This window comes from Equus caballus, chromosome 11 (assembly GCF_041296265.1).
Source record: "Equus caballus isolate H_3958 breed thoroughbred chromosome 11, TB-T2T, whole genome shotgun sequence".
Taxonomy (NCBI): domain Eukaryota; kingdom Metazoa; phylum Chordata; class Mammalia; order Perissodactyla; family Equidae; genus Equus; species Equus caballus.
In genome coordinates, this window is record NC_091694.1 from 33,060,979 (window position 1) to 33,087,611 (window position 26,633).

General features: G+C 35.6%; 1 protein-coding gene and 1 long non-coding RNA gene across 2 annotated transcripts in view; one reads left to right on the forward strand and one right to left on the reverse strand.

The window, feature by feature from the left end:
• RAD51C (RAD51 paralog C) overlaps positions 1-13,688 on the forward strand; it is a 30,999-nt gene extending 17,311 nt beyond the window's left edge. The window contains exons 6-9 of the mRNA XM_001500643.7: positions 4,530-4,596; positions 5,332-5,392; positions 10,625-10,685; positions 11,649-13,688. Of these exons, the coding sequence (XP_001500693.6) occupies positions 4,530-4,596; positions 5,332-5,392; positions 10,625-10,685; positions 11,649-11,765 (306 nt within the window). The 3' untranslated portion in view covers positions 11,766-13,688. The remainder of the gene's footprint in view (positions 1-4,529; positions 4,597-5,331; positions 5,393-10,624; positions 10,686-11,648) is intronic.
• On the reverse strand, positions 3,083-5,714 carry LOC111775677 (uncharacterized). The gene is made up of 4 exons (XR_011423254.1): positions 5,674-5,714; positions 5,451-5,530; positions 3,789-3,849; positions 3,083-3,215 (listed from the first exon to the last, which is right to left on the reverse strand). It is a non-coding gene; the product is annotated as an uncharacterized lncRNA (long non-coding RNA).
• Positions 13,689-26,633: the final 12,945 nt, after the last annotated feature.

The window sequence follows — 26,633 nt, forward strand, 5'->3', positions numbered from 1 at the left end:
ATGGGAGAAGTTCAAACTGCTTAAGTTGATTTTCTTATCTTTACCCCCATTAGAGAGTCCTTAGTACATACCTATAATACATCATAAAGAAAGAAAGAACTTCTTGATAAAATCATTTCAAAACATCTTTTCTTTTGAGTTTTTAGATTTTTTTTTTGCCGTATGCTGAAAATCATACTGTCCTGTCTTTGAATTATTTCTTGCCATTAATTTGTAATTTAGCGTTTTGTTAATATCAGTGAAGAACCTCCAGTAGGGGGCACTCAAGACTAATGGGTTGCATAATTCCTTAGGTTTTTGTTTTTGTTTTGTTTTTTTTTTTAAAGATTTTTATTTTTTCCTTTTTCTCCCCAAAGCCCCCGGTACATAGTTGTATATTCTTCGTTGTGGGTCCTTCTAGTTGTGGCATGTGGGACGCTGCCTCAGCGTGGTTTGATGAGCAGTGCCATGTCCGCACCCAGGATTCGAACCAACGAAACACTGGGCCGCCTGCAGCAGAGCACGTGAACCCAACCACTCGGCCACGGGGCCAGCCCCCTTAGGTTTTTGTTTTTAACAAAAGTAGCTTCATCTTTTCTGACTAAAAAAGTGATCCAAACAATAACATGGAATACTATGCAAGGTTTAAGAAGAGTAATGTAAATATACACTCACTAACATGGAACAAGATATATCCAGATATATGATTAAGTGAAAAAATTCAAGTTGCATAATAATATATTTAGTGTGATCCCACTTTTGAGAAAAATAAAAATTATGTACGTGCCATTATATTTCTATATATGAAGGAAAAGATCTGAAAGGACCAAAACATTCACAGTGGCTACTTCTAGAGATAGGATTTTGTAGGGTTGAGGGCATTCTTTCCCCTCTTACTTTATAAATTTTTCCTTGCTTGATTTTTAATTTCCCAGTTAGCATTTATAGAAACATGTATGACCTTTGATCATGAATACAGTTTACAATTTTAAGTTCTATATGCTTGCTGTAAAAAAATTTCTGAACAAAGATGTAGATAGTAAGTAATTATCTATTACCCAGAGATGATTATTGTTGAGTTTGGTGTACATATTTTTCCACACTTATTCTTTGCACATCTAAACATATTTTTAAAGTGAAATCAAATTATGCATGCTGTTATACAAAGCAATTTTTTGTTTTCATTTAATATTTTGTGAATATCTTCCTATCCATATATACTACTTTATATGTCTACCTTACCTTAACAGCTCCATGGTATTCCATTCTATGATTGTGGCATAATTTTTTAACCACCTCGCTATTGATTGTCTTTAAAGCTAGCTCCAGTTTTTCACCGTTTAAAATATTTCAATCAACAACTCTATATATGCTGCTTTGTCCATTTGTCCCATTATTTCTGAAAGTATTAAGCCCAAGGGATATCTCTATTTTTAAACATGTTGATATATATTATCAAATTGCCCTCAGAAATTGTATTCCACAGTATATTCTCTACAGCAATGAATGGGAATTCTTGTTTTCTTTCATCTTTACCAATTTTGAGTCTTTTAAATCTTTGCCAAACTGATAGGGAAAGAGTCCTTTTAGAGATGCATTTATTTGATTATTAGCAGAATGTTTTTTAACAGCTTTATTGAGATATAATTATCATACGATAAAATTCACTCTTTTAAAGTGTACAGTTCAGTGGTTTTTAATATATTCACAGAGTTGTGCAGCCGTCACTATCTAATGTTAGAATATTTCCTTCACCCCCCCAAAAAAATACCCGTTAGCCATCACTCCCCATTGCACCCTCCCTTTACCACCAACAACCACTAGTCTGCTTTCTGTCTCTCTGGATTTGTCTTTTCTGGATATTTTATATAAATAGAATCATGCAGTATGTGGTCTTTTATGTATGGCTTCTTTCACTTTGCGTAATGTTTTCAAGATTCATCCACGTTGTAGCATGTATCAGTATTCAAATAACTTTGCATTTTATCGCTGTACCACATTTTATCTATGCATCAACTGAAGGACATTTGGGTAGCAGAAGTATTTTTAAAGCAATGCAGTTAATAATGTCAAGGTGATTGTTACTTCACTATTTTAAAGACTCATTTTTTAGGAGCTTGGAGTAATCACACAGTAATTTTCATTTGTATCATGGTAAACCCAACGTTTTTTGCAGAAGTAGTGTAATTATTTTATAAATATTTGCTAACAGTGCAAATTCTAATTTTGGGATGTGGAACAGCTGATAAGCCAGTATGTCTAGTTACATTTTCCTCAAAATGTGTAATGGATAAACTAAATACTCTCTAAACCAGTGCTGTCTGAGAGAACTTACTGTAAAAATGAAAATGCCCGTCTAATGCAGTAGTTGCATGGCTGTCGAGCACTTGAAATATGACCAGTGTTACTGAGGAACTGAATTTTTAGTTTTAATTAATTAAAACTTTTTTTCCCAAAGATTGGCCCTGAGCTAACATCTGTTGCCAATCTTCTTTTTTGCTTCTTCTTCTTCTTCTTCTCCTCCCCAAAGTCCCCCAGTAGATAGTTGTATATTCTAGTTGTAGGTCCTTCTAGTTCTGCTTTGTGGGATGCCGCTTCAGCATCGTTGATGAGCAGTGCTAGGTTGGTGCCCAGGATCCGAACCAGCAAAACCCTGGACTACAACAGTGGAGCGTGGGAATGTAACCACTTGGCCATGGGGCTGGCCCCTAATTTAACTTGAAAAAGCTCTATGTGGCTAATGGCTGCAAAATTGGATAGTGCACTCTAACCAAAAAGTGTTAGTGTAAGTAAATATCCCAGTTGCTAAAGCTTAAATACTTGTTAGTATGTACATAAAGGGTATTGTTTAGCATGTTGGGATGCCAGTTAGTAATATATTTCAGTTAATTACCAATTTAAATTCCTGCTTAGCTTGTTCTAAGATGCCTGGTATGAAGTAAACGTGGGGAAGCCACTATGGCTCTTAAGGGAAGAGGACCTAGAAGAAAGTCATGCCATCCATTTTTGGTGCCTAACTGAGATCTAAATGGATCACAGATTTTTCCTTTGTAGATAAACAAAAATTTTGGGGTGTTCCCACTGTAGTAAGAACAGCCAAATAGCCTTTTATTTCTCAGTTTTCTTATAGAATTGATGACTTTTTCAGAGTAGGTACCTTTTCTCATTGCTTTTCATAGAAGTTCTTTGTCCGTTCCAGCTTGCAGTAGTATCTATCTTATTTCTGAAGGGAAGATCTGTATTGGACAAATATTTTAAATAACCATTTCTGGAGAATTTTGGATGATAAGGTACCAAATAATCTGACTTTTACTGTATTAAGTCAGCCTTAAACACTTGTTTTCTCTAATTTAAAATTAGTGTTTCGAAACATGTAGTCTTTTCTTTCTTTCTTTTTTTTTGAGGAACATTAGCCCTGAGCTAACATCTGCTGCCAATCCTCCTCTTTTTGCTGAGGAAGACTGGCCCTGAGCTAACAGCCATGCTCATCTTCCTCTACTTTAGATGTGGGACGGCTGCCACAGCATGGCATGCCAAGAGGTGCCGTGTCTGTAGCCGGGATCCAAACCTGCAAACCCCAGGCCACCAAAGCGGAACGTGTGCACTTAACCGCTGCACCACTGGGCCAGCCCCTGGAATCTTTTCTATAGGCCACTATTTAATCCAAAAGAATTCACAATATTTTTAGCTTTGAGGGCCATCTGTGAGTAAAGCCACACCTGTATCTGTTACCAGCAGACTAACAGTCATACTTTGGGGTCATTTGACCTGATTACTGGGTTTTATTTTTTCCCAGTTCTTTTACTTACACTGTACTTTCTTTATGATTTTAGCTCTCTTCTCGTAATTCTTTGCTTCAGTTTCTTTTTTCTGTAAAATTACAAATGGTAATACTGTTATTTGTCTCTTCCCTAAAAATGTAAACAGTGAGTTATTTATTAAGGATTTTATATCCTTTGAATAAGTATATTCTAGAGTGGCAACAGTGGTAAAGAACACTCAGGCTTTCTAAGCTTCTGATTCCTCATGTGTTAAACTGGAATAACAATATAATAATAATACCTTATTCATAGAGTAGTTGTGAAGATTAGGTGAAATAATAAAGGTAAACCACTTAACATAGTTTCTGGCATAAATTAAGTACTCAATGTTATGTTAATTAATATTAAGTAATAAATGTTTGTTACCACTACTGATGTTGTTATTGCTCTGGTTGTTTCTATTGGCTTATACAAAACTTAAAAGTGAGGTTTTTCCAATGCTCCTAGTTACAAAATTCTTACACATAGTCTCTTTAGACCTTTATGTATTATCTATTATATTTTTATTCTTCTATTTTCACAATAAGAACTTTGTTCTTGTCTGTTAAAAAATGTTTTCTGTTCAATAGAATCATGTTTTCAGACAGCTACTCATTTTTATGGGTAAATTAAAAATTTATCATAAAACTTTTTATTACCTAAATATGTCTTTCTTTAAATTATGTTCAGAATACTGAAGTTGCATTTTTGGGGGAGACTCACCTAATTTTTTCACATTTTGTTTTGTAGGTAATTTTAACCAATCAGATGACAACAAAGATTGATAGAAATCAGGCCTTGCTAGTTCCTGCATTGGGTGGGTAATTAATCAAATAAGCATTTTTAGTTAAACACATTTTTTTCCTCCCTCTTTCATTTGATGCTTGTTGAGTACTGTAAGCTCCACGAAAGCAGAGCCTGTATCTGTCTTGTTCACTGATAAATATAAACATGGAGCACAGTGCCCTTAGATACTAATTTTTCCTTTCAGTTATTTAGTAAACATTTGTTGAGCATCTATCTGGCAACTATTATATCAGGTTCTCAGCATATAAATATTTGTAAGATGACTCTTGCCCTCAGAAAGCTCAGTCTTAGGCAGGAGCATGGTGAATCCATTTAAATACAAGTCACACTACAGTGAATAGACTTATGAGTCTCTTCCTAACCTCTGTCATGGTTTTGTTTGAACACAATGCTTCAAGATTTATTTCTACTAAAATCTTTAAGAATATTCTGTCAGAATTTTTGCTTTTCTTCTGGTGTTTAGAAATGTGTCAGTGGGCCTGATGATATGAAAGGCTGACAAGTATGTTGACTCAACGTATAAAGTTTTCTAAAAGCAGATAGAGGATGATGTGCAGTATTTCCATGGATGGGTAAACATTTATTAATCTCAGGATGTTTCCCATGTACAGGTTTTTTGAAACCAAGTGTACTCTCATTATATTAAATTAAGTAAAGTAAAACTGCATTTGGTCAGAGGAATTCTGAGAGACTTATGACCTAGTCAGTAAGACAACATACAACTATTATGGTTTTTTTCCCTCAGGGGAAAGCTGGGGACATGCTGCTACAATACGGCTTATTTTTCATTGGGACCAAAAGCAAAGGTCAGTATAGAACAAATTAAGGATTCTGAATATTGGGTTAATTACGCTGAACACTCACTAGTTTCTTAGAGCCAGTCCAGTGCATGAGATCTACAGTGCCCCAGGAACTAAAGCTTTTGTGGCCTTCTCCTTGATCACCTAGAGCAAACATGGAAACATGTTGTTATACTACACGTTTAGCTCCATAGGAAATTCTTTGGAATAGTTAAATGATGGGGTGCACCTGAAATGAGTAGGTGGCCAAGGAATGCTACCTTCTAAAGCTCCTTGAAATCACGTACCGTTTATTAGCCACACAGAAGGAGGTGGGTACTCTGTGTTCCTGGAAGGAATTGAAAGAAGAATAAAATCAAGACAAAAGGGAAACTTTTGAGGTTCACTTTAGGACTAATTTAGATGGAAAATAGGATGGTTTTTTTAGTTGGTTAGTATATTTCTCGTATGAAATTGTTTCTATTTTTGTTTTCTTATCCTACTTTTGTCATCCAGTTACTTACCTGCCCTTCACAAGTATTGTTCTTTAAAATAAAACTATGGCAACATGAAACCTTTGTTGTTTGTTTTTAAAGCTGCTGAGCAAGTGAACAAAGCGGTTTTCATTTTCTTTAAAATAGGCAATTGAAAGCTGTAGAGTCTTTTATTCTCTACTTCTAGAAATGTCGAATTTATGCCAGCCTCTCTGCTTTGAGATTAATTGGTATAACCTAGAGAACTAGGTTTGGAAATACTATAATAAAAATGGAAAATTGAGAAAGTGTGTGGGCAAAGATGGAAAAAAGGGTTGCTTAAATACATATTGGGTCTGGGCAGTGATATTTCCTTTTTTTCTTTTTGAGGAAGATTAGCCCTGAGCTAACTACTGCCAATCCTCCTCTTTTTGCTGAGGAAGACTGGCCCTGAGCTAACATCCATGCCCATCTTCCTCTACTTTATACGTGGGATGCCTACCACAGCATGGCTTTTTGCCAAGCGGTGCCATGTCCGCACCCGGGATCTGAACCCGTGAACCTCAGGCCGCAGAGAAACAGAATGTGTGAACTTAACCACTACACCACCGGGCCGGCCCCTATCTGCATTTTTTTGTTCTTCTACAAACTGAAAAACATCATGCCTGACCAAGTTAAGTTTTACTGACTGAGCTCTAGCAGAACCGATCACACTTACATAAATTTTTTGCAGCTAATTCATGCAGTTTGTGTCTCTTTTAAAGATGGCATTTCCAAAGAGCTCAGGTAACTCTTTTTTTTCCCTAATACACAGTGCTTTACAATTGACTCCCACCCCCACCCCCAATTCTGTAAATAAGTCGTTGTATAGTGCACTTACAAAAGGAATTCTTTTCTCAGCAACAAACCCTATTGTAAAGATTTGGCAACAGTTCTCCAGATGAGAGTCTTTTGAACACATTGCTTATACTTTCCCAGATTTTGGTTTTCTGTAAAGTGCATCCCACTATTTAATGTTCTTAGGAATTCCCCTTAAGCTAGTATATCATAGTAGTCTTCCACTTTGATTCTCCTATTAAATACTCACTAATAGAATAAATCTAAGAAATAAGAAAAATAATAGGAGCAGAGCAAGATGTTTCATTTTTTTATGTATTCATCAGAAGGAGAAGCTTCCTTCTTTGTCAAATTCAAAAAGTTAGCATTCGTTAGGTACCTGTGAGATCAGAAAATCATGGTTACTTTTTAAGAGTTAACCATTTTATGACTTAAGCTTCTTTTTTTTTTGAAAGTTTTTTTTTTTCCTTTTTCTCCCAAAGCCCTCCAATACATAGTTGTGTATTTTTTAGTTGTGGGTCCTTCTAGTTGTGGCACGTGGGATGTCGCCTCAGCATGGCCTGATGAGCGGTGCCATGTCCGCGCCCAGGATCTGAACCAGTGCAATCCTGGGCCCCTGAAGCGGAGCACACAGACTTAACCACTCGGCCATGGGGCCAGCCGCTGACTTGAGCTTCTGACTTATCCTTCCCAAGAAATTAGAGAATGGTATAGAACACTAACATTGAATAGATAGATTTAGGGGAAATCTGTTCTATAAAAATTTTCGTGTATCCCACACTGTCATTTCAGTGCGTGCTTGCTTGTGTTTAATTGGGCACTTTGTATACAACATTTCATATAATCCCTTCAATAACTCTTTGAAGAATCTACACCTATGGTCATTAACAGTGAGAAGACCAAGGCCCAGAAAGATTAAGTAGTAAATAATTGCTACCATTTATTGAATATTTATTAACTGTTCTTTGTTGTGCTAAGCACTGTGTGTGTGTTTGTGTATATGTGTGTGTGTGTGTGTATGTGTTTGTGTCTGTATATATTATTTCATTTTATTTTCCAAATAACTCTATGGAATAGGTAGTAGTATCTACATTTTATAGCTGACTCTATAATAGAGTCCATTCCTTTTCTCCTATAATTGCTGTTTCTAGTATTCATTGATTACCAGCAGATCTAAAGGTATAGTTCTAATCCTCTTTTTTGGTAAAATCCTTTTTCTCTAAACTTCTTTTTTTTCCACAGTCTGTAGATATATGGTCAGGAATGTGCATACTTTGTTATAATCAGAATAAGTTGGCCTCATTTAATAGAATTAAAATAGTTTTGTTCTTCATTGTTTGAAACCGGATACCTTTAAGTCATTCAAGTTGCATGAAATCTTGTATGCGTTTTAAAATTTAGTTTATCTTGAAAGGATGGAAATAGAACTTCATACTAGGGGAAAATAGTTATAAAAATGAACACTTCCAGTTTGAGCAGAAAACTAAAAACCTTGACTAGCCAAATTTATATTGACATTTAACCTAAGTGTCTTACCTCATGCCCCATCCTTCACCAGAAACACCTGATTTTTACTCTTTGACTAATGATGGAATAACATTCCAACTGTTACTAAACGAATTAACTTTTGTCTCTGTCTTGTATATTGTGTGGGTTTTCCTCCAATTTGCATATTCATGATAATATGAGGCCGAGATTGTTCGGAATTATACTACTCTTTGCCAAGAAGATCTGGTGGTAGAGTGGAGTAATATATCAACACCCCCACACAATGTTTCATATGTGTGCTCAGCTTTAGAGCACAAATTGTGCTTCTGTCTTGTTTCTTCCTGACCCAAACTATGTAGTTCAGCCATATGTTAAGCTTCATCTCTGCTGGGGCCATGAGCCAAGTGATTCTTTGGTTTAGTTTGTTGTTTAAAAAGATCTCTCAAGATGCAGACATGAAATAAGAAAATTTTATTTTTACTGATAAATTTGAGGAAGATTTTCAACCTGAATGCTTAATGCCCATTTGACTTTAGGATTCTTAATAACCATGTAAATGCTTCTTAAAAGCTTAGTTACTTTTTAATAATTTTCTCAGAAAAGTCAGATGCACTAGGTACCTTTTTGGCCATATGGTGATATGGGGTGATTTAGGTACTAGTTTTTGAGAGAGTTTGCTAATTTTTATTTTATTGAATCAAAAAAAGGGAGTGATTTTTTTTTTTAGTAAGGTGGGTTAAAATACACCATGCCCCTATTTTCTGTTATATTTTGCATTAAAGATAGAATATCAACCCTAAAGCAGTATAAAAATGTATAATCTCACTCCCTAACACAACTATTCTTGTATTACATATTACTTAGCAGTTGTTTTATTTATGTATATAGTTATAATTATAAAATATATGACATTTTAGTTTCTACTGTTTTTATCCTGAAAGTATAAACCTAAAGCGTGAAGCTAATGGACCATGGTCTCTGATTGCTTCTCTTTTGATTTGTGCCAGAGCAGAGGAGCAATTTCAAAATTAAGAGAGTAAAAGGGTCATAAATCAAGATGTCTTTTTTGAATTGTCTTCCAAAACAAATCAACATTGTATTATATGTAAGTAAATGACCCTTTTAATTCTGGGAGTCTGTGATTTTCCTCTAAGTTAGAATCTGCATTTTCTGCAATTATATTAGAGTTTTTAAAAATTGTGGTAAAGTATACGTAGCATTAAATTTACCGTTTTAACCATTTAAAGTGTACAGTTGAGTGGCATGAAGTGCTTTTACATTATTGTGCAGTCATCACCACCATCTCCAGAACTTTTTCATCTTCCCAAACTGAAACTCCATACCCATTAGACACTAGCTCACCATTCTCCCCTCCAACCAGCCTCTGGCAACCACCATTCTACCTTCTGTCTCTATGAATTTAACTACTCTAGGCACCTCATGTAGGTGGAATCATACAGTATTTGTCCTATTGTGACTGGCTTTGTTTCACTTAGCATAATGTCTTCAGGTTCATTGTAGCGTGTGTCAGAATTTCTTTTTAAGACTGAATAATATTCCCTTGTATGTATATACCACATTTTGTTTATCTCTTCTTCTGTCAGACACTTGGGTTCCTTCTACCTTTTGGCTATTGTGAATAAATTATGTCAGTTTTAAAGTAATTTTAAAAGGCACTTCAAAAGTTTTTGCTTATATTTGTTGCTGTTATGGTATTTGAACTTAGCTAATAAGAGCTTGGAGTTTTATTTCTCAACTACTTTCAGCTTTCAGTTTTATATTATTTACTTTGTAGAGTACATAATAAAATCCTACCTAAACAGACCTTGTTCTGTCATGACAGTGATTTTTCTGGACATAATCATTTTGAAAGAATGTGTCTTCCTGGCTTGTTTGTATTAGTATAATATGAGTGTGTGTTCCTCATTTATATTCCAAGAAATCATCTTAATACTTATGTTAGAACACAAAAAATACACAATTACTGCAGAAAATTTGGAAGATATAAACAAAAAAACAACCTTTACCTTGTATTGACAACTTAACTTTTTTATTGTAGTCTTCTAGTAATTTTTCTACATATGTGTGTATACATACTTGTGGGATCATGCAGTGTAACTTTTACTTAATATATTATTTTTCTATCATAAATATTTTCTCCCACTTTATTTACTTAAGCATAAATAGTATCTTGTCATGTATAAAATAATTTATTTGAATTGGACTTTTAGGTTGCTTTAAAATTTCATTTATGTAAAGAACTCTGTTGATATTATTACATGCATACATATAGCTGTTGTTAGAAGGGAGTGGTTTCTATATTTCTTTGCTTTCTCTGTCCTTAGAGAACAAATAATAGAATTATAGTAAAAAACTATAAATTTAAATTATGAAATTAGTCATCTGAACTTATTAATTACAATCATGTGTCTGTGTATATTTATTCTTTTTCTCTAAGCAGGTTGGCAACATTGTACAAATCACCAAGCCAGAAGGAATCTGCAGTACTGTTTCAAATCACAGTCAGTATTATTTGATTAGAGTGCATTTTGGTGTTGGTGGGCAGTAATTATCTGAAGAGAACATTTACAAATTGCCTTTGTTAACTTCTGTAGGCAGCAAGCATATTTGAGGACAGCTTTTGATACTTAGAATGTTATTCCCAAAATAGTAGTATATATACAGAATACTCTAGTCACAATTGGACTGAAATTTATTCTTAAGAACAGAGGAAATACTTATTTGTAGGGTAGTGTGTTCCATGCCATATGTAATGTCAGGATATTAAAGATTTTAAAAGTGAAAGTTGTTAAAGATTTTCAGAAAAGAAAAAATACCAACGTTACTCATTTTGGTCTGTAGATATTACAGATCTATTGTGGCCACCAAATATATCTCGCTTTAAAATGTTAATTTTTTCTGTAATTTTGCATCATTAGAACAGACATTTTTGGCTGAAATACACATATTTATCAATAGTGTCAAACCAAATATATTCTTGGCATCTCTTTTTTTAAGGACAAAAACAGAAATAGAGATTCTGAAACTGAATTATCTACTTAGTTTTTGCACTCTCCAGGTACATTTAATTGGAAAACTTTAGAGTATTTAATTGTGAAAATAAATTTGTAAAGAGCCCTTAAGTAATTAGTACATGTTACTTCCTTTCAGCTCTTCCAGTAGAGCCACCATAAAGTTTGTTAGGATTGTCTTTTAGAGAACGTTTTTATAACACAATGTTATTTCTGTGTGTGTGTATGTGTATGTATAAACAAATAGATGTAAAATACTCTAGATATAAAATACTCCACTGCAGCCCTGACCTGGATACCTATCGATGAGGTTTATCCTCTTTAGGCACAGTGGTTGATAACTTCTATCCTGAGAATAAAGTAGCTCTCCTATTAATTACTTTAAAATATTAGAAAACCAATCATTATTTTAGATGTTCTAAAAGCATACTTGTATATTTTTTCATCTTGCAGCCTCAAGGATTTAGAGATGCTGTTGTTGCTACTTCATGTTCATTGCAAACAGAAGGTTCATTGAATTACCGAAAACGGTCACGAGAATCAGAGGAAGAACAGGAATCCAAAGACTAGTCTCAAAGTATACAAATGTATTGATGCTGTGAGATAAATGTATACAAGTAGTAGACTTATTAAAATATAAATACACACTATGGCATGAATGAATCAGGAATATATGAAATGAGTGGGAAAAATACTTAATGAATATGATGTTATGAAAGAGTTTTTCTAAAGCCGTGTTCTATAATTAAATTTTGCCCTGTTTTCATTTTTAGTATCATTCAGTAGAGATGATACAGGTATTGTATTATGCTTATCTCATGTGGCCAATATGAATTTACTATTCAGACTTTTGTTTCCTCCCTCTTTTGCTAATTGCCCAGAAATTGCTAGGAAGAAAAGATATTTTTCACATTCCTATTTTATTCTCCTCTTTAAATATAGCTTTGATAATTCTTAAAAATGACCCGTTTTTACTATTATAAAGAAAGGCTAGCACCATGAGTCAGCATGTCATTATATTCAGTTTTATGGGTAGTATACAAATTTTAGTTGACCAGTCTGGTTTTAGTGATCCCAATCCTAAAATCTAAGCTATTTGTTTATTATTTATGTTATTTTTTAATGTTAAAGGAGGGACTTTGGAGCTGTTACCCCATCAAGAAATTGTCTGGAACATTTATCTTCCAGAATAGTCAAGTTGATAAGCTCACAGTTAGTTGTTTCTACATTTTTGAAATAAGGTGTATTGACCTTTTCCTTTAATAATCTCAATATTGCTTGAATAAGTTTAAAATTTGGATTCTTGAATTGTTTCGAAATCATCTAAGAATGTTTTGGCACCTGGTTCTTTTTTATTTTTAAAGATTGGCACCTGAGCTAACATCTGTTGCCACTTCTTTTTTTTTTCTTCTCCCCAAAGTCCCCCAGTACATAGTTGTATCTTCTAGTTGTAAGTTGTTCTGGCTCTGCTATGTGGGACGCTGCCTTAGCATGGCCTGATGAGTGGTGCTGGGTCCTCACCCAAGATCCGAACTGGTGAAACACTGGCCCGCTGAAGCAGAGCACGCAAACTTAACCACTCTGCCATGGGGCTGGCCCCTACCTGGTTCTTCTTAGTAACCTCTCAGTTCATTCATAGAATTTACTTTGATTCCCAGTAGAAGAAAATTATTTAAGTAACTTAATATTGTATACTGTGACAGGCATATTTTCCAGATTTTAGTGGTGGTATTTCCTGTCTCAGATTGAACACTAAAATTTATAAAATTTTAAACACATAATTATTCTGTAATTTACTATACATAGAATAACCATAGTTGGTCAGGGCTTTTTTGAGAGTGAAAGTGGGTACTGTTAACAATTATACAAGGACAGTGGACATAAACTGGGCCTGTCCCGGGCAAATCAGGCATATGGTCACCCTAATTATGTAGGAATAATTTCAAATGACTAGTTTAGGATGACTGATTGTAACTACTTTATTTTTATTTTATTTTATTAAAAATTTTTTTTCTTCTTCTCCCCAAAGCCCCCCAGTACATAGTTGTATATTCTAGTCGTAGGTCCTTCTGGTTCTGCTATGTGTGACGCTGCCTCAGCATGGCCTGATTAGCGGTGCCATGTCCGCACCCAGGATCCGAACCAGCAAAACCCTGGGCCACTGAAGTGGAGCACATGAACCCAACCACTTGGCCACAGGGCTGGTCCCTAACTATTTTATTTTTGAGGGCTTTAAGGTATATATTTTTATTATAATTAATGCAGTCATTATAAAAAATTACCCATCATTTTATATTCTATTTGCTCAGATCATAACATCAAGAGAGGGAGGAGTCGTAAGTGATAAATATCAGTGTTACCAGGCATAAGATATTGTAGAATATCATTTTATTAAGTGTTAGAACGCTGTACTTTAAAGAACTGTCCCTGAATATAAAGTTTTTTTGTATGTGACTCTTTTTCAATAAAATTTACATACCATAGCCTTCCAAAGTTGTTGCTATTGCTGAAAAGAATTTATTTATTTATTTATTTATTTAAAGATTTTATTTTTTTTTTTCCTTTTTCTCCCCAAAGCCCCCGGTACATAGTTGTGTATTCTTCATTGTGGGTTCCTCTAGTTGTGGCATGTGAGACGCTGCCTCAGCGTGGTCTGACGAGCAGTGCCATGTCCGCGCCCAGGATTCGAACCGACGAAACACTGGGCCGCCTGCAGCAGAGCGCTCGAACCCAACCACTCGGCCACGGGGCCAGCCCCAAAAAGAATTTATTTTTTGAGTTATAATATACACTTAAATCTTAGTCTGCATGGACTGCAATAACAAAATACCATAGACTTAAACAACAGAGTTTTCTCACAGTATTAGAGGCTAGAAGTCTGAGATGAGTGTGCCAGCATGGTCTGGTTCTGGTGAAGGTTCTCTTTTTTGCTTGCAGACAGCTGCCTTCTTGCTGTGTGCTCAGAAGGCCTTTCCTCAGTGGATGCACATGGAGAGAGAGATCTTTCTCTCTTCATTTTATAAAGCCCCAATCCTATCAGATTAGGATTCCACCTTTATGACCTCATTTAACATTATTTACCTCCTAAAAGCCCTATTGCCAAATACAGTCAGTCATATTGGAGGTTAGGGTTTCAACATGTGAATTTTGGGGAGGACATAATTCTCTCCATAGCATTCTGCTCCTGACCCCTCAAAATTCATGTCCTTCTCACATGCAAAATATGTTCATTCCATCCCCACAGCCCCTAAAGTCTTAACTCATTCCAGCATCAATTCTGAAGTTCAAAGTCTCATTTAAATATCCTTTAAATCATATATGGGGTGAGATTAAGGTACAATTCTTTCTGAGGCATAATTCCTCTTCATCCGTGAACCTGTGAAACCAAAGTGTTTCCAAAATACGATGGTGAGACAGTGGTAGGACAGACATTCCCAATCTAAAAGGGAGAAATCAGATGGAAGAAAAGATTGATGGGTCCCAAGCAAGTCCAAAACTTAGCAAGGCAAATTCCGTTAAATCTTAAGGCTTGACAATAATCCTCTTTGGTTTGATACTCTGCCTTCCAGGCCCACTGGAGTGTCAGCATCACCCCCTACAGCTCTAGGCAGGAGACCTACTCCCAGGGTCTGCTGGGAGGTCCTGCCCCTCATGGCCTCTGGCAGAGGCCATCTGGTCTGTTGAAACTGAGGCATAGTCCTGATGACCCCTGAATCACCTTCAGGGTCATTTTTCACTTTTTTCTTTCTTTTTTTTCTTTTTGTTTTTTTTTTTTAGAGGAAGATTAGCCCTGTGCTAACATCTGCCAATCCTCCTCTTTTTGCTAAGGAAGATAGGCCCTGAGCTAACATCCATGCCCATCTTCCTCTACTTTATATGTGGGACGCCTGCCACAGCATGGCTTGACAAGCGGTACATAGGTCCACACCCAGGATCTGAACTGGCAAACCCCGGGCCGCTGAATCGGAACATGCGAACTTAACCACTACAGCCCCGGCTGGCCCCTCATTTTTTGCTTTTTCCTGAAGAGTTTTTCTCACTTTTCTTAAAGAATAGCGTGTTTACTGCAAAATAGCTATATCCAGTCCTGTCACATTCAAGAAGTCCAACATCCTGCCTTCATTTTGTCCCGTCTCCATCCCCATCAGTTCAAACTGTCATTGTTTCTGCTCATATAATCCCATAAATTATTTATAGAGTGATGGTCTAGGCACACACTGGGTGTTCTCTTCAGAGCAGCTATCTAATTTTTTCAATGTGGATAGGCTGAGAATTTTCCAAACCTTCAGTTTCTGGTTCCTTTTTGCTTAACAATTCCTTCTTCAATTCATATCTCTCATTTTGCATTTTACTGTAAGCAGGAGGAACCAAGCCACTCCATCAATGCTTTGCTTATAAACCTCAGCTAAATATCCAGTTCCATCACTTACATGTTCCGTCTTCCACAAAACACTAGAAAGCAGTTCAGCCAAGTTCTTTGCCATTTTATAACAAGGATCACCTTTCTTCCAGTTTCCAATAACGTGTTCCTCATTTTCATCTGAGACCTCACCAGAATCCCCCTTAACATCCATAAACTCTTCTGGCCTCCATCCACTACCCAGCTCTAAAGTCTCTTCCACATTTTTAGGTATTCCTTACAGTAGTACCCACTTCTCAGTACTAAAATCTGTAGTAGCTTGTGCTGTCATAGCAAAATACCATAGATTGGGTGGCTTAAAAGAACTTTATTTTCTCACAGTTCTGGAGGCTAGAAGTCTAAGATCAAGGTGCTAGCATAGTTGGTTTCTGGTGAGAGTTTTCCTCCTGGCTTGCAGATGGCTACTGCCTTCTGGCGTGTTCTTACATGACAGGGAGAGAGATTGAGAGTGTGAGCAAGCAAGCTCTCAGGCACCTCTTCTTTTAAGGGCACTAATCCTATCATGAGGGCCCTGCTCTTATGACCTCAAATAACCTTGATTGCCTCCTAAAAGCTCTATCTCCAAATATAGTCATGTTGGAGGTTAGGACTTTGACATATAAATTCTGGGAAGACAGTTCAGTCCGTAGCACTATAAGAAACCTAAAATATGTACATGTAAAATTTTTCAAAATTATATTGTAACCTGCTTTTTAAAAATCCTAATATATCCTCATGTGCTCTGCATAGTTAAAATTTTTCTATGATAGTTTTTAGTGATTGTGCATAATTTTTAAATTTCTTTTTGGAGTTTTAGTTATTATTATATTTTTTGTTATAAACACTGTAATAGTGTAAATTCCTTTTTAAAGAAATTGAAATTATGATTTGTATTTCCTATCGCTGCTGTAATAAATTACAACACATTTAGTGGCTTAAAAGAACACAAGTCTGAAATCAGTTTTACAGGGCTAAAATCAAGGTGCCACAAGCCTGCATTCCTTCTGTAGGGTCTAGGGCAAAATCTATTTCCTTGCCTTTTCTAGTTTCTAGAGGCTGCCTGTATTCCTTGGCTCATAACCCATCTTCAGAGACATCAGTGTAGCATCTTCCAGTCTCTTTCTTTCTCTGTTTGCATCGCCTTTTTCTCACTCTGTGTCCTCCTGCCTCCCTCTCATAAGGACACTTGCGATTACGTTTAGGGCCCAGTCAGATAATCCAAGATAATCTCCCCATCTCAAGGTTCTTAATTTAATCACATCTGCAAAGTCCCTTTTGGCATATAAATTAGCACTCACAAATTCCAAGGATCAGGTTGTAAATATCTTTGGGGAGCCATTATTCAGCCCCTCAAATCATGTGGTAACATGATTCAAGAAATAATGATCCTTGGATGATTCATATGCACATTAAAGTTTGAAAAGCACCGGGACAGACTTGTTACCATTTTTTAACTGTCTTCATAGACGGTCTTTCTCATTTATGAGACTGAAGGAAAAGAAAGGATATGAGAAAGTAGTTCTTAGCTTTTGGAAAGGTTTATTTTTCAAGGAGTATTATTTTCTTAATTACAAAATATGTGGTAGAATATAAAAAGTTTATACTCTAGTAAGTGTACTGTAAGTATATATAGTATACGATAGCAAGTATAGTATACTTACTAAAGTATAAACTTTTTTTTCCAGTCTTTTCTGTTACTTGGTTTTAACTCATGGTATGATAGAATATCTGTCATCCAACAGTTCATATGAGTTTGCTACGTAATCCTATCAGTAAATTAGTTAAAGTCTCATCTCCTGGCCAACCAGGAATTAAATCCATCTTTTATCCTGGGGTTAGACAGTGTGGTAAATACAAAAGATGTATATTGGCTTTTACTCTTTTCATGTCATTGCTGTGATCACCGTTTTTGGTAATTCATTTATACACATAAATATATTTGCACACAAAAAACGTTTATTTCCACGGTGTTTTTTATGTCAGTTCCATGTTTTACAATGCCCTGGCCACAGTTAGTACAGCACAGGCCATTAATATAGGTTACTTTAAAAATATTCATTCTGGGAAGAGTAAACAAATACTAGCAATTCAAAATTTGCTCTGCTTTGAGAAATCCTTTACACTCTGATGTGCTTGGAAAATCAATTTGATTCCAAATAAGTTACTAAAAATATAAAAATATTAAGGTATAGAATTAAAAGCTCAGATGATCTAACTCAGGATTTGGGGCTTTTTTTTTTAAACAATCAGGAACTGAAACTTTATTTCCACCTTTTTAGTCTTTTTTAGCCCCCCAGTACATAGTTGTGTATTCTAATTGTAGGTCCTTCTAGTTGAGCTATGTGGGACACCACCTCAGCGTGGCCTGATGAGTGGTGCTATGTCTGCGCCCAGGATCCGAACCGGTGAAACCCTGGGCCGTTGAAGCAGAGGGCAGAGCAAGCGAACTTAACCTCTTGGCCACAGGCTGGCCCCCTGGGCTTGTCTTTGTTTATTTTTAGGATACAGGCTTAAGGTGTCAAATGCAATGATTATACACTTTTATTGCTTGAGGAAACCTTAAAGATCATCCCACCAATACCTTTAACTAATATATAAATCTCAAATTTTTCAAACTTGCAGATAATTTTTTAAACTAATTCTTTCTTGGGTTTACAAACATTTTACCCCTTATTGAAGGTGTATTTTTTTCCCAGAGTATTATGACTTTTAGGTTCAATTTTGGGGACATACAGCTTAAAACATACTCATATAGTGCCTTATGATTTTGAAACATTTTTACATCATTTAATTTGATCTGTCTAGCCACTCTGTAAGGTAGACAAGATAGGCTGGCCTGTCTGCTTTTGTTCTTTCCGTCCATGTATCCATCCATCCATCTAATGCCTAACATATACACGTTTAACAACTACTTGTCAAATAAATAAATATTTCAAGTAAGATTTAGAATAAATTCTGTTTTTCAAATGGTCAGATAAGACTACTATTTGGTCATGCATAGAATGGTGTTTCTGAGCAATTTTTATTATAAAATGAATATATAATTTACTAGTGGTTTTTTTCTTTACTCTTTTAAAATTGTGACAAAATAGATATAAAATTTGCCATTTTAACCATTTTTTAAAATTTTTATTTTATTTATTTATTTTTTTAAGGAAGATTAGCCCTGAGCTAACATCTGCTGCCAATCCTCCTCTTTTTGCTGAGGAAGACTGGCCCTGAGGTCACATCCATGCCCATCTTCCTCTACTTTATATGTGGGACACCTGCCACAGCATGGCTTGCCAAGCGGTGCCACGTCCGCACCCGGGATCCAAACAGGCAAACCCTGGGCCGCCAACGCGGAACATGCGAACTTAACTGCTGTGCCACTGGGCCAGCCGTATATTTCTTATAAGTGGAAACATACAATATTTTCCCTTTTATGTCTGGTTTATTTCACTTACCTTAATGTCTTCAAGGTTCATCCATGTTGTAGCATGTCTAAGAATTTCAGTGATTTTTATGGCTGAATAATACACCATATTTTGTTTATCCATTCATCTGCTGATGGACATTTGGGTTGTTTCTAATAGTGTTTAATGGTTTATAAATTTATATGAGTAACACTTTTTCGTTTTCTGAAACTTTTATTGACTTTTATTATCAAATTTGGGCCAGTTGATTTTTCTTTGGAATATTTTCAAGCTGTTCCTAATAGCTTAAATGTTATCCCTAGTAGATTTATTTTAATTTCTTAGGTCAGCTATTTTTATTTTCTAATTACCCTATTTTATTTTTATTAATAATTTCTTACTAAAATGTTTACAATTATTTACCAGTGATAAAATTACAGTATAATGTGGTAGAAAGAACATAGGACTAAAGTCAGAAGACCTGCCTTCTAATTCCAGCTGAGACGTAATAAGCCATGTCAATTTTGGCACCTTTATTTTCTCATGCCTTTCCCTTGTTTATAATAACAAGATGGGACTAAATGATTGCTAAATTCATTGGTCGCAATTTTGTGGTTTCTGCTTTTGTAGAGGCATTATTAAATATTCACTGTAAATGAATAATACTGGAAATGTGGAATAGAGTGACATTTACACATTTTTTAAATTTCAAAATCAATAATACGAGGGTTTCCATTCCAATACATTGCATTTCAGTTTTGAGACATAATGTTAAAATGTTCTATTGCTTTAAAAAAAACATTGAGTTGCAGAAGAGAGGCTGCCTGTTCATAATATGTATTTTTAGTTAACGTCAGTGCCTAAATTTACTGTTACTGTTAAAATTTACAGAACATTTTGCTCCCTCAGAACTGATTTTGGCATAAAACGTGTTGACAAGATTTCGTGTATTTTTGACCGCAGTATATTCCCTTGCCTGTTTTCAGACTTAGTTCACCATTAACATAGGCCTTTTTGTGTTTCGGCTATCCATTTGACTCTCATGTGTAGTAAGATGTGAGTTTTTAAGCACACTATTACTGTGATAGTGATTTTATGTGTATCTTATTTTACGAGAATATGGAAGTTACGTTCACTCAGAAGGGCTTAAGTACTCATGGACGTTATGTCCTACCTACTTTCAAAATAAAAAAATTAACACAGATAAAAGGCAAAAGTGAAGTAGCAAAGTAAAGAGAATTTGTAGTAAGAAGTCATGTAAACCAAGGCAAAGAGAAAAAACAAATGGTTATATAACTCTCTTGGTCTAATGATAGGAAGTATAGTTCTTATCATTAGTTCTTCAAGAGAAAAAATATTTTTCTCGTCTTTGTTCTTTATTTGTTTTTTAATTAAATTTTTTTTTACTAAGTAATGTTTGCACAAGATTTAAAATTCATTGAAAAGTAAGTTTTCTTTCCTCCTCTGTCCCTTAGTCACTCAGTTCATTTTTGTGAGGCAACCGTCATTACCAGTTTCTTGTGTGACCTTCCAGAGCTATTCCCTGTATCTAAAATGTAAACATATTTTTTCTTCAACACCCAATCTTAACCCAAAACTTCAACACCCAAATCTATTCCCTATTTTTGTAGTGGTACATATAGAATTTTCTCAATTAAAAATTGCTGTGTGATTTTCCATTATACGAATATATTATTATTTAATCATTCTTTTATTGATGGATATTTAGGTTAATCAAATTTTTAGTGAGGATATAAGGAATTGGTTAGAGTGCTTATGCACTTAAAATTTTGATAGATGTTGCCCATATCATCCTCCAGAAAGACTACCATAATTTTTACCTCCACTAGTGATTTTGAAAGTAGTTGTTTCTCCATGCCTTTGACAACACAATATTTTATCTTTTTTGCCAATTTGATAAGTTCATAAAAATGACATCTCATAGAGTGATATTACGTTTTCTTGTTTTTTTATCTTTTTGTAAGTGAGGTCAGCATCTTTTCATTTGCTCACAAGTTGCTCTATCTTCTTTTCTATCAACTGGCTGTTCATATTTTTTGTCTATTTTTTACTGGGTGGTTGGTCTTATTAATCTGTAAGAGTTCTTTGCATCTTTCGGAAAGTATTAGACCTTTGTGATATGGCAGATATTTTTCCCAGTTTGTCTTTTTTTTTTTTTTTTTTGCCTCGTAGAAATCTGATTTTTATATAGTCAGTTTTTCTCTTTTGTTTCTGAGTTTTGTGTCCTATTTAGACTTTTTCACTCCATGATTATTAAATTCTCCCATTTTTTTCTTGTAGAACTTTCAACAGGTGTTACTTTATGTTTAAATCTCTCCATCAGGAATTTATTTGGATGTTAGCCATGGCGTTGAGTCTAGAATTTCACTGAGGGTCTCCGATTGAAGGGCACTCAGAGATATCTCAGAAGGCAGTTATATGAAAAATGCCACTGTAGTCTATCCCTGTATCGGCCAAACTCTGATGGCAAGTTCTGTAGAGGACAATTAGTAGAATATAGTAGTAGTACAGCTAATACAGTTTCCTTCGTGAATTTTGGGGCTTCTTGATTCATTTATTTTTAACGAATATTAATTTTTTTGTTCAAATCAGCCAGACTGGCTTCTGTTATAATGAAAGAACTCCTTTGGATGTCTACTTTTCTCTCCAACCTTGAAAGAATTATACTAGTTCCTTATTTCAGTTGTCATGTTAATCCTTTTTTGTGTCCCAAATGAAAATATTAAGCTCTGTCACCCATGCTCCAAACCCACTGCAGTCCATTTTTAATTAACATTTCACAGTTCTATCAAATACTTGACGTATATAAAACCAAACCTATTTTTCCCTAAACTGATTTTCTTTTTCTACTTAATTTCTCTTAATGTCAGAACTTTTCTCAAAGACTTACTCTCATAATGACTACACATCTAATCAGTTGCCAAATTATTAATTCTATAGGAAGCACACTCAAGTGTCAGCAAGTTGTACTCCAAGAACTTGGAAATTAGAGAAATAAATTTGCTCTCAGAGTTAAAATACAAAATCTTCAAGACCTCTTACTAATAGCAACTAACACTTATCTCTGATTACCACACGCCAGGGACTGTGCTAAGTCCTTTATATGTATTCTCATAAATAGCCCATTCAGTAACTTTGTTGAGGGGAGGTATTTTTATCCTCAGAGAAGTTATTATTCTATTAGTTAGGATTCTTCAGTTGTAAATAATGGAAACTTACTGGCAATTTAAACTAAGAAGAATTATTGGAAAGATATCAAAAACTTATAGAAACAATAGGAAGGCGGAAGAAGCCAGCTTGGAAATGCACCTAGTTAGTTCCAGAGCCCCAGACAGCAGGGACCATAGGACGGTCTCATGGTGGAAGCCCACTGAGATGAATGAACTGTCACCCTTCATCTATCCTTATTTCTTGTTCAAGATTCAAAATTAGGGGAGAAAGTATTCTATTGACCTAACTTATGTCAGTATCTGACCCCAGGATGTGATATAACCTGGGAGAAAAATTCTCTAGGTGACCTTTGGCTTTTGCAAGAGGAGGCCAGGAATCTGGTTTTAACACACTATCAAAACTACTTACAAATGGAGGAGATGTAATTTCCTCAAAGAGATTGAGATGCTGCTAGGAAAGGGGGATAGCTGCTGGGCAACCAAAAACAAGGAATGTATATTGTAATTTGTGACTTGCTTAAAGTCATACCATCAGGAAACAGCCTATCAGGGACTCAAAAATTAAGTCTAACTCCAAAGCCCACGCTTTTACTTATATTAATGAAGTGGTTCTCAATTTGGGATGATTTTGCCTCCCGGGGGACATTTGGCAATGTGGAGGTATTTTGGTCATCACAACTCTAGAGACAGGTGCCACTGCATCTAGTGGGTAAAGGTCAGGTATGCTGCTAAATATCCTAAATGAGCATTATAGCCCCCCATAACAAAGAATTATTTGGCATAAATTATCAATATGGCTGAAGATAGAAACTCTAACCTGAGAAAATATGGCAAGGGGCCATATTCTTAAAAGGCGTCAATCGGAAGTGTTGGTAAGCAATACATTATGGTAGAAAAAGGAGGATCAAAATGGAGCAAACTTTGGTGTAACCACTCAAGCCCTGTTGAAGGGAATGAGAGTCCTCCTTAGATTGGTCCTAATCCCTGACGCTTATTGTGGAAATGGTTGCATCAGGCTATCTCAGGTTGATGCTACTAAATATTTGAATCATAATGAATTCTTACCTGATTCCATGCACAGCAATTATCGACTGTTTATAATTGGATTTCCAAGGTACTTTGGTTATAGCCAGATCATGGAAGTAATAGTTTCCACTGTAAATTCATATGTTGTCATTGTGATTTTTATACATCAGTTTCTTATGAGATTTGTTAGTGTTAGTTAATATCCCTCCATGGAATTAAGTTTGAAACACTCAAATTTCTTTGTTCCCCTCAGTTTTATTGAGATAGAATTGACATACCTCACTGTATAAGTTTAAAGTGTACAGCCTAATGGTTTGACTTACATATATTCTGAAGTGATTACTACAAGTTTAGTTAGCATCCATTATCTCATATAGATACAATAAAAAGAGAAAGCAAAAAAGGAAAAAACAATTTTTTTCTTATGATGAGAACTCTCAGGATTTACTCTGTTAACAACTTTCATATATATCATGCAGTGGTGTTAACTATAGTCATCATAGTGTACTTTACACCCCTAGTACTTATTTATCTTGTAACTGGAAGTTTGTGCCTTTTGACCACCTTTCTCCAATTCCCCCTCCGTCATCACCCCCTACCCCCACCTCTGGTAACCACAAATCTGATCTCTTTTTCTATGAATTTGTTTGTTTTTTAGATTCCACATATAAGTGAGATCATACAGTACTGTATTTGTCTTTGTCTGATTTATTTCATTCAGCATATATACATAGCAGATATAGATATAGATATCACAACTTCCTTATCCATTCATCCATTGAAGGACACTTAGGTTATGGAACACTGAAATTCCTGGGCCACCAAGTTCAAATTGCTAATCTTTGTCATAAATTCATGCAGATAAATGTCACTATGGTAGTTTTAAAATGAATTCTTTGACACTCCTGCCATCAGGAGGTAGGGTGTGTTATGTCCCTTTTTCTTGAATCTGAATGGGCCTATTACTGCTTTGACCAACTGAGTACTACAGAAGTAATGCTATTGACTTATGACACCAGGTCATAAAAGGCTATGCACCTTCTGTCTTATTCACTGGAACACTCACTCTTGGAACCCTAAGCCACCATGTAAGACATCTGATTACCCTAAGGCCATCATATTGGATATATTATGTGTAGGCATTCCAGTTGACAGCCCCAGCTGAGCTTGCAGTCAACAACTAGCCTCAACTGCTAGTTTGGCAACACATGCAAATTAATATCTTGAAAACAATTTACATATTAGTCATTTTTCCACTCAATTTTTTTCAATATAAAAGAAAAAACGTATAATGTGAGTGAACCTTCAGACGACTATCCCCAACAAACTGCCATCTGACTGCAACCTCATGATACCTGCAAGTGAGAACCACCTAACTGAGCCCAGTCAAACTACAGAGCTGTGAAATATTGTAAAGTGGTTTTTGTTTTAGTCATTAAGTTTTAAGGTATTTGTTATGTAACAGTAGATAGAATAGCCACTCGAGAGCCTCTTTTCGTGAGTTGCCAGCTCTTCCCAAGTTGTGTCTTCAGGTTTCTCCTTAGAATTTCAGATCTTCCTGTACAATCTTTTTGTTTCTTCTGTTCATCTTCATACCCACTGATGCTATTCTCCTCTGTACTCTCACTATCTCCCATTCCCCAACTTATCTTTCAGCCTTCAATCTCTCTTCTTTAATCCACCCTGCAGTCATCTGAAAGAATGTTTGTATATTAAATTTTCTTTTTTCTTTTTCAAGTTACCTTGAAAATAATCGCCTTTTTTTCTCCACAGGGAAAGATTCATCCTGAGCTAACATCTGTTGCCAATCTTCCTCTTTTTTTTTCCTCTCCCCAAAGACCAAGAGCATGGTTGCATATCCTGGTTCTAAGTCCTTCTAGTTCTTCTGTGTGAGCCACTGCCACAACATGGTAACTGGCAGATGGGTGGTGTGGTTCCGTGACCAGAAACAAACCCTGGCCACTGAAGCAGTGAGAGTGCTGAACTTTAACCACTAGGCCATCAGGGCTGGCTCTAAATTTTCTTAAAACATGGTTTTCATCATGTTCCATTCAAATTCAATATTTTTGCTGATACTTGGAACAAATAATTGTAATTCCATCTCCCAGTACAGCTTAGATCTAACCTTGAACTTTTGCCCATGCCTATAGGTTTTATACCTTAAAGAGTCATGAAATTATTCTTTACAGAGATGTGAAATTCCGGGATTTTATGTGACACTTTTAAAAATAGTTTTATACATGAAGGACCCAAGTTTATTTTGCATAGATATTTTGATTTGCTGCCTTTGTGCAAATAACGGCAATGTATTGTACAGTTATTTAGGTATATGGAGGTTCATCAAATCTTAATAGTCCTCAACTTGCAGAATTACTGGAAACCACGTGTGCTGTATTGGTGCCAGATATGTCATTTATAGATCACTCTTTCATGAGGCAGCAAACTGCTTCATATGCCCAAATCGTTTCCTTTCTGGAGGAGATACATTGTGTCAGCATGGTTACCATGTGTGGTAATTGATAATGTCTGTGCCACATGGCTTACTTCTACCCTTGTCCAACACAGCTCTTCTACCACCTATGATTACCATATGTCACAGCACTCTAGGTTAATGGAATCATTTCCATCTTCCCTTCTAGTCACAAATGTCACTGTGGCTCAGTTCCATCAGCTCCACACTCAACTAAGAATAAAGTGTTCACTACTATCTGAGCATAGAGGACACCTTTGTAAAGAGTTTGCATATTTAGGTGCCTGTTTCCTTTTCATTTTAAAAAACAGTTAGATTTTTTGATGAATGCTCCAGAGTGGGGAATGAGCATCTGCTGACTAAAATAGAACATGATCAATATCCCTCTCAATTCTTGCATGTACTTATTGTAAGTAAATATATAAGGGGAATTAAAATTTTGATGATAATAATCTAGACTTTTTACCACCATAAAGCACTTCTTGGTTTTTGTAAAGTGAAAACTAGTAGCAAGATATTGAAGTGGATTTTTTTAAATTGTCCATTCATTTTAGAGGAACCATTCATTATGGAAGGAATATGCCACATGTTAGCTATTTATAGTACCTTCATCAGAAATTACCATCAACTTCTGCCCTCTTCCTCTTTCATAAGCATGTCATAACAAGTTCAAAAATAATTTTGGTTCTTCAAAGAACTATGCTTGATAAAAACAAAGATTGTTATCATTAATGGTTAAAACAGAGGGGCTGGCTTGGTGGTGTAGTGGTTAAGTTCATGTGCTCTGCTTTGGCAGTGTGGGGTTTGCAGGTTTGGATCCTGGGCGCGGACCTATGCACCACTCATCAAGCCATGCTGTGGTGGTGGCCCACATACGAAATATCAGAAGATTGACACAGATGTTAGCTCAGGGACAATCTTCCTCACCCCCCCAAAAAAAAATCAAGAGAAAATGTG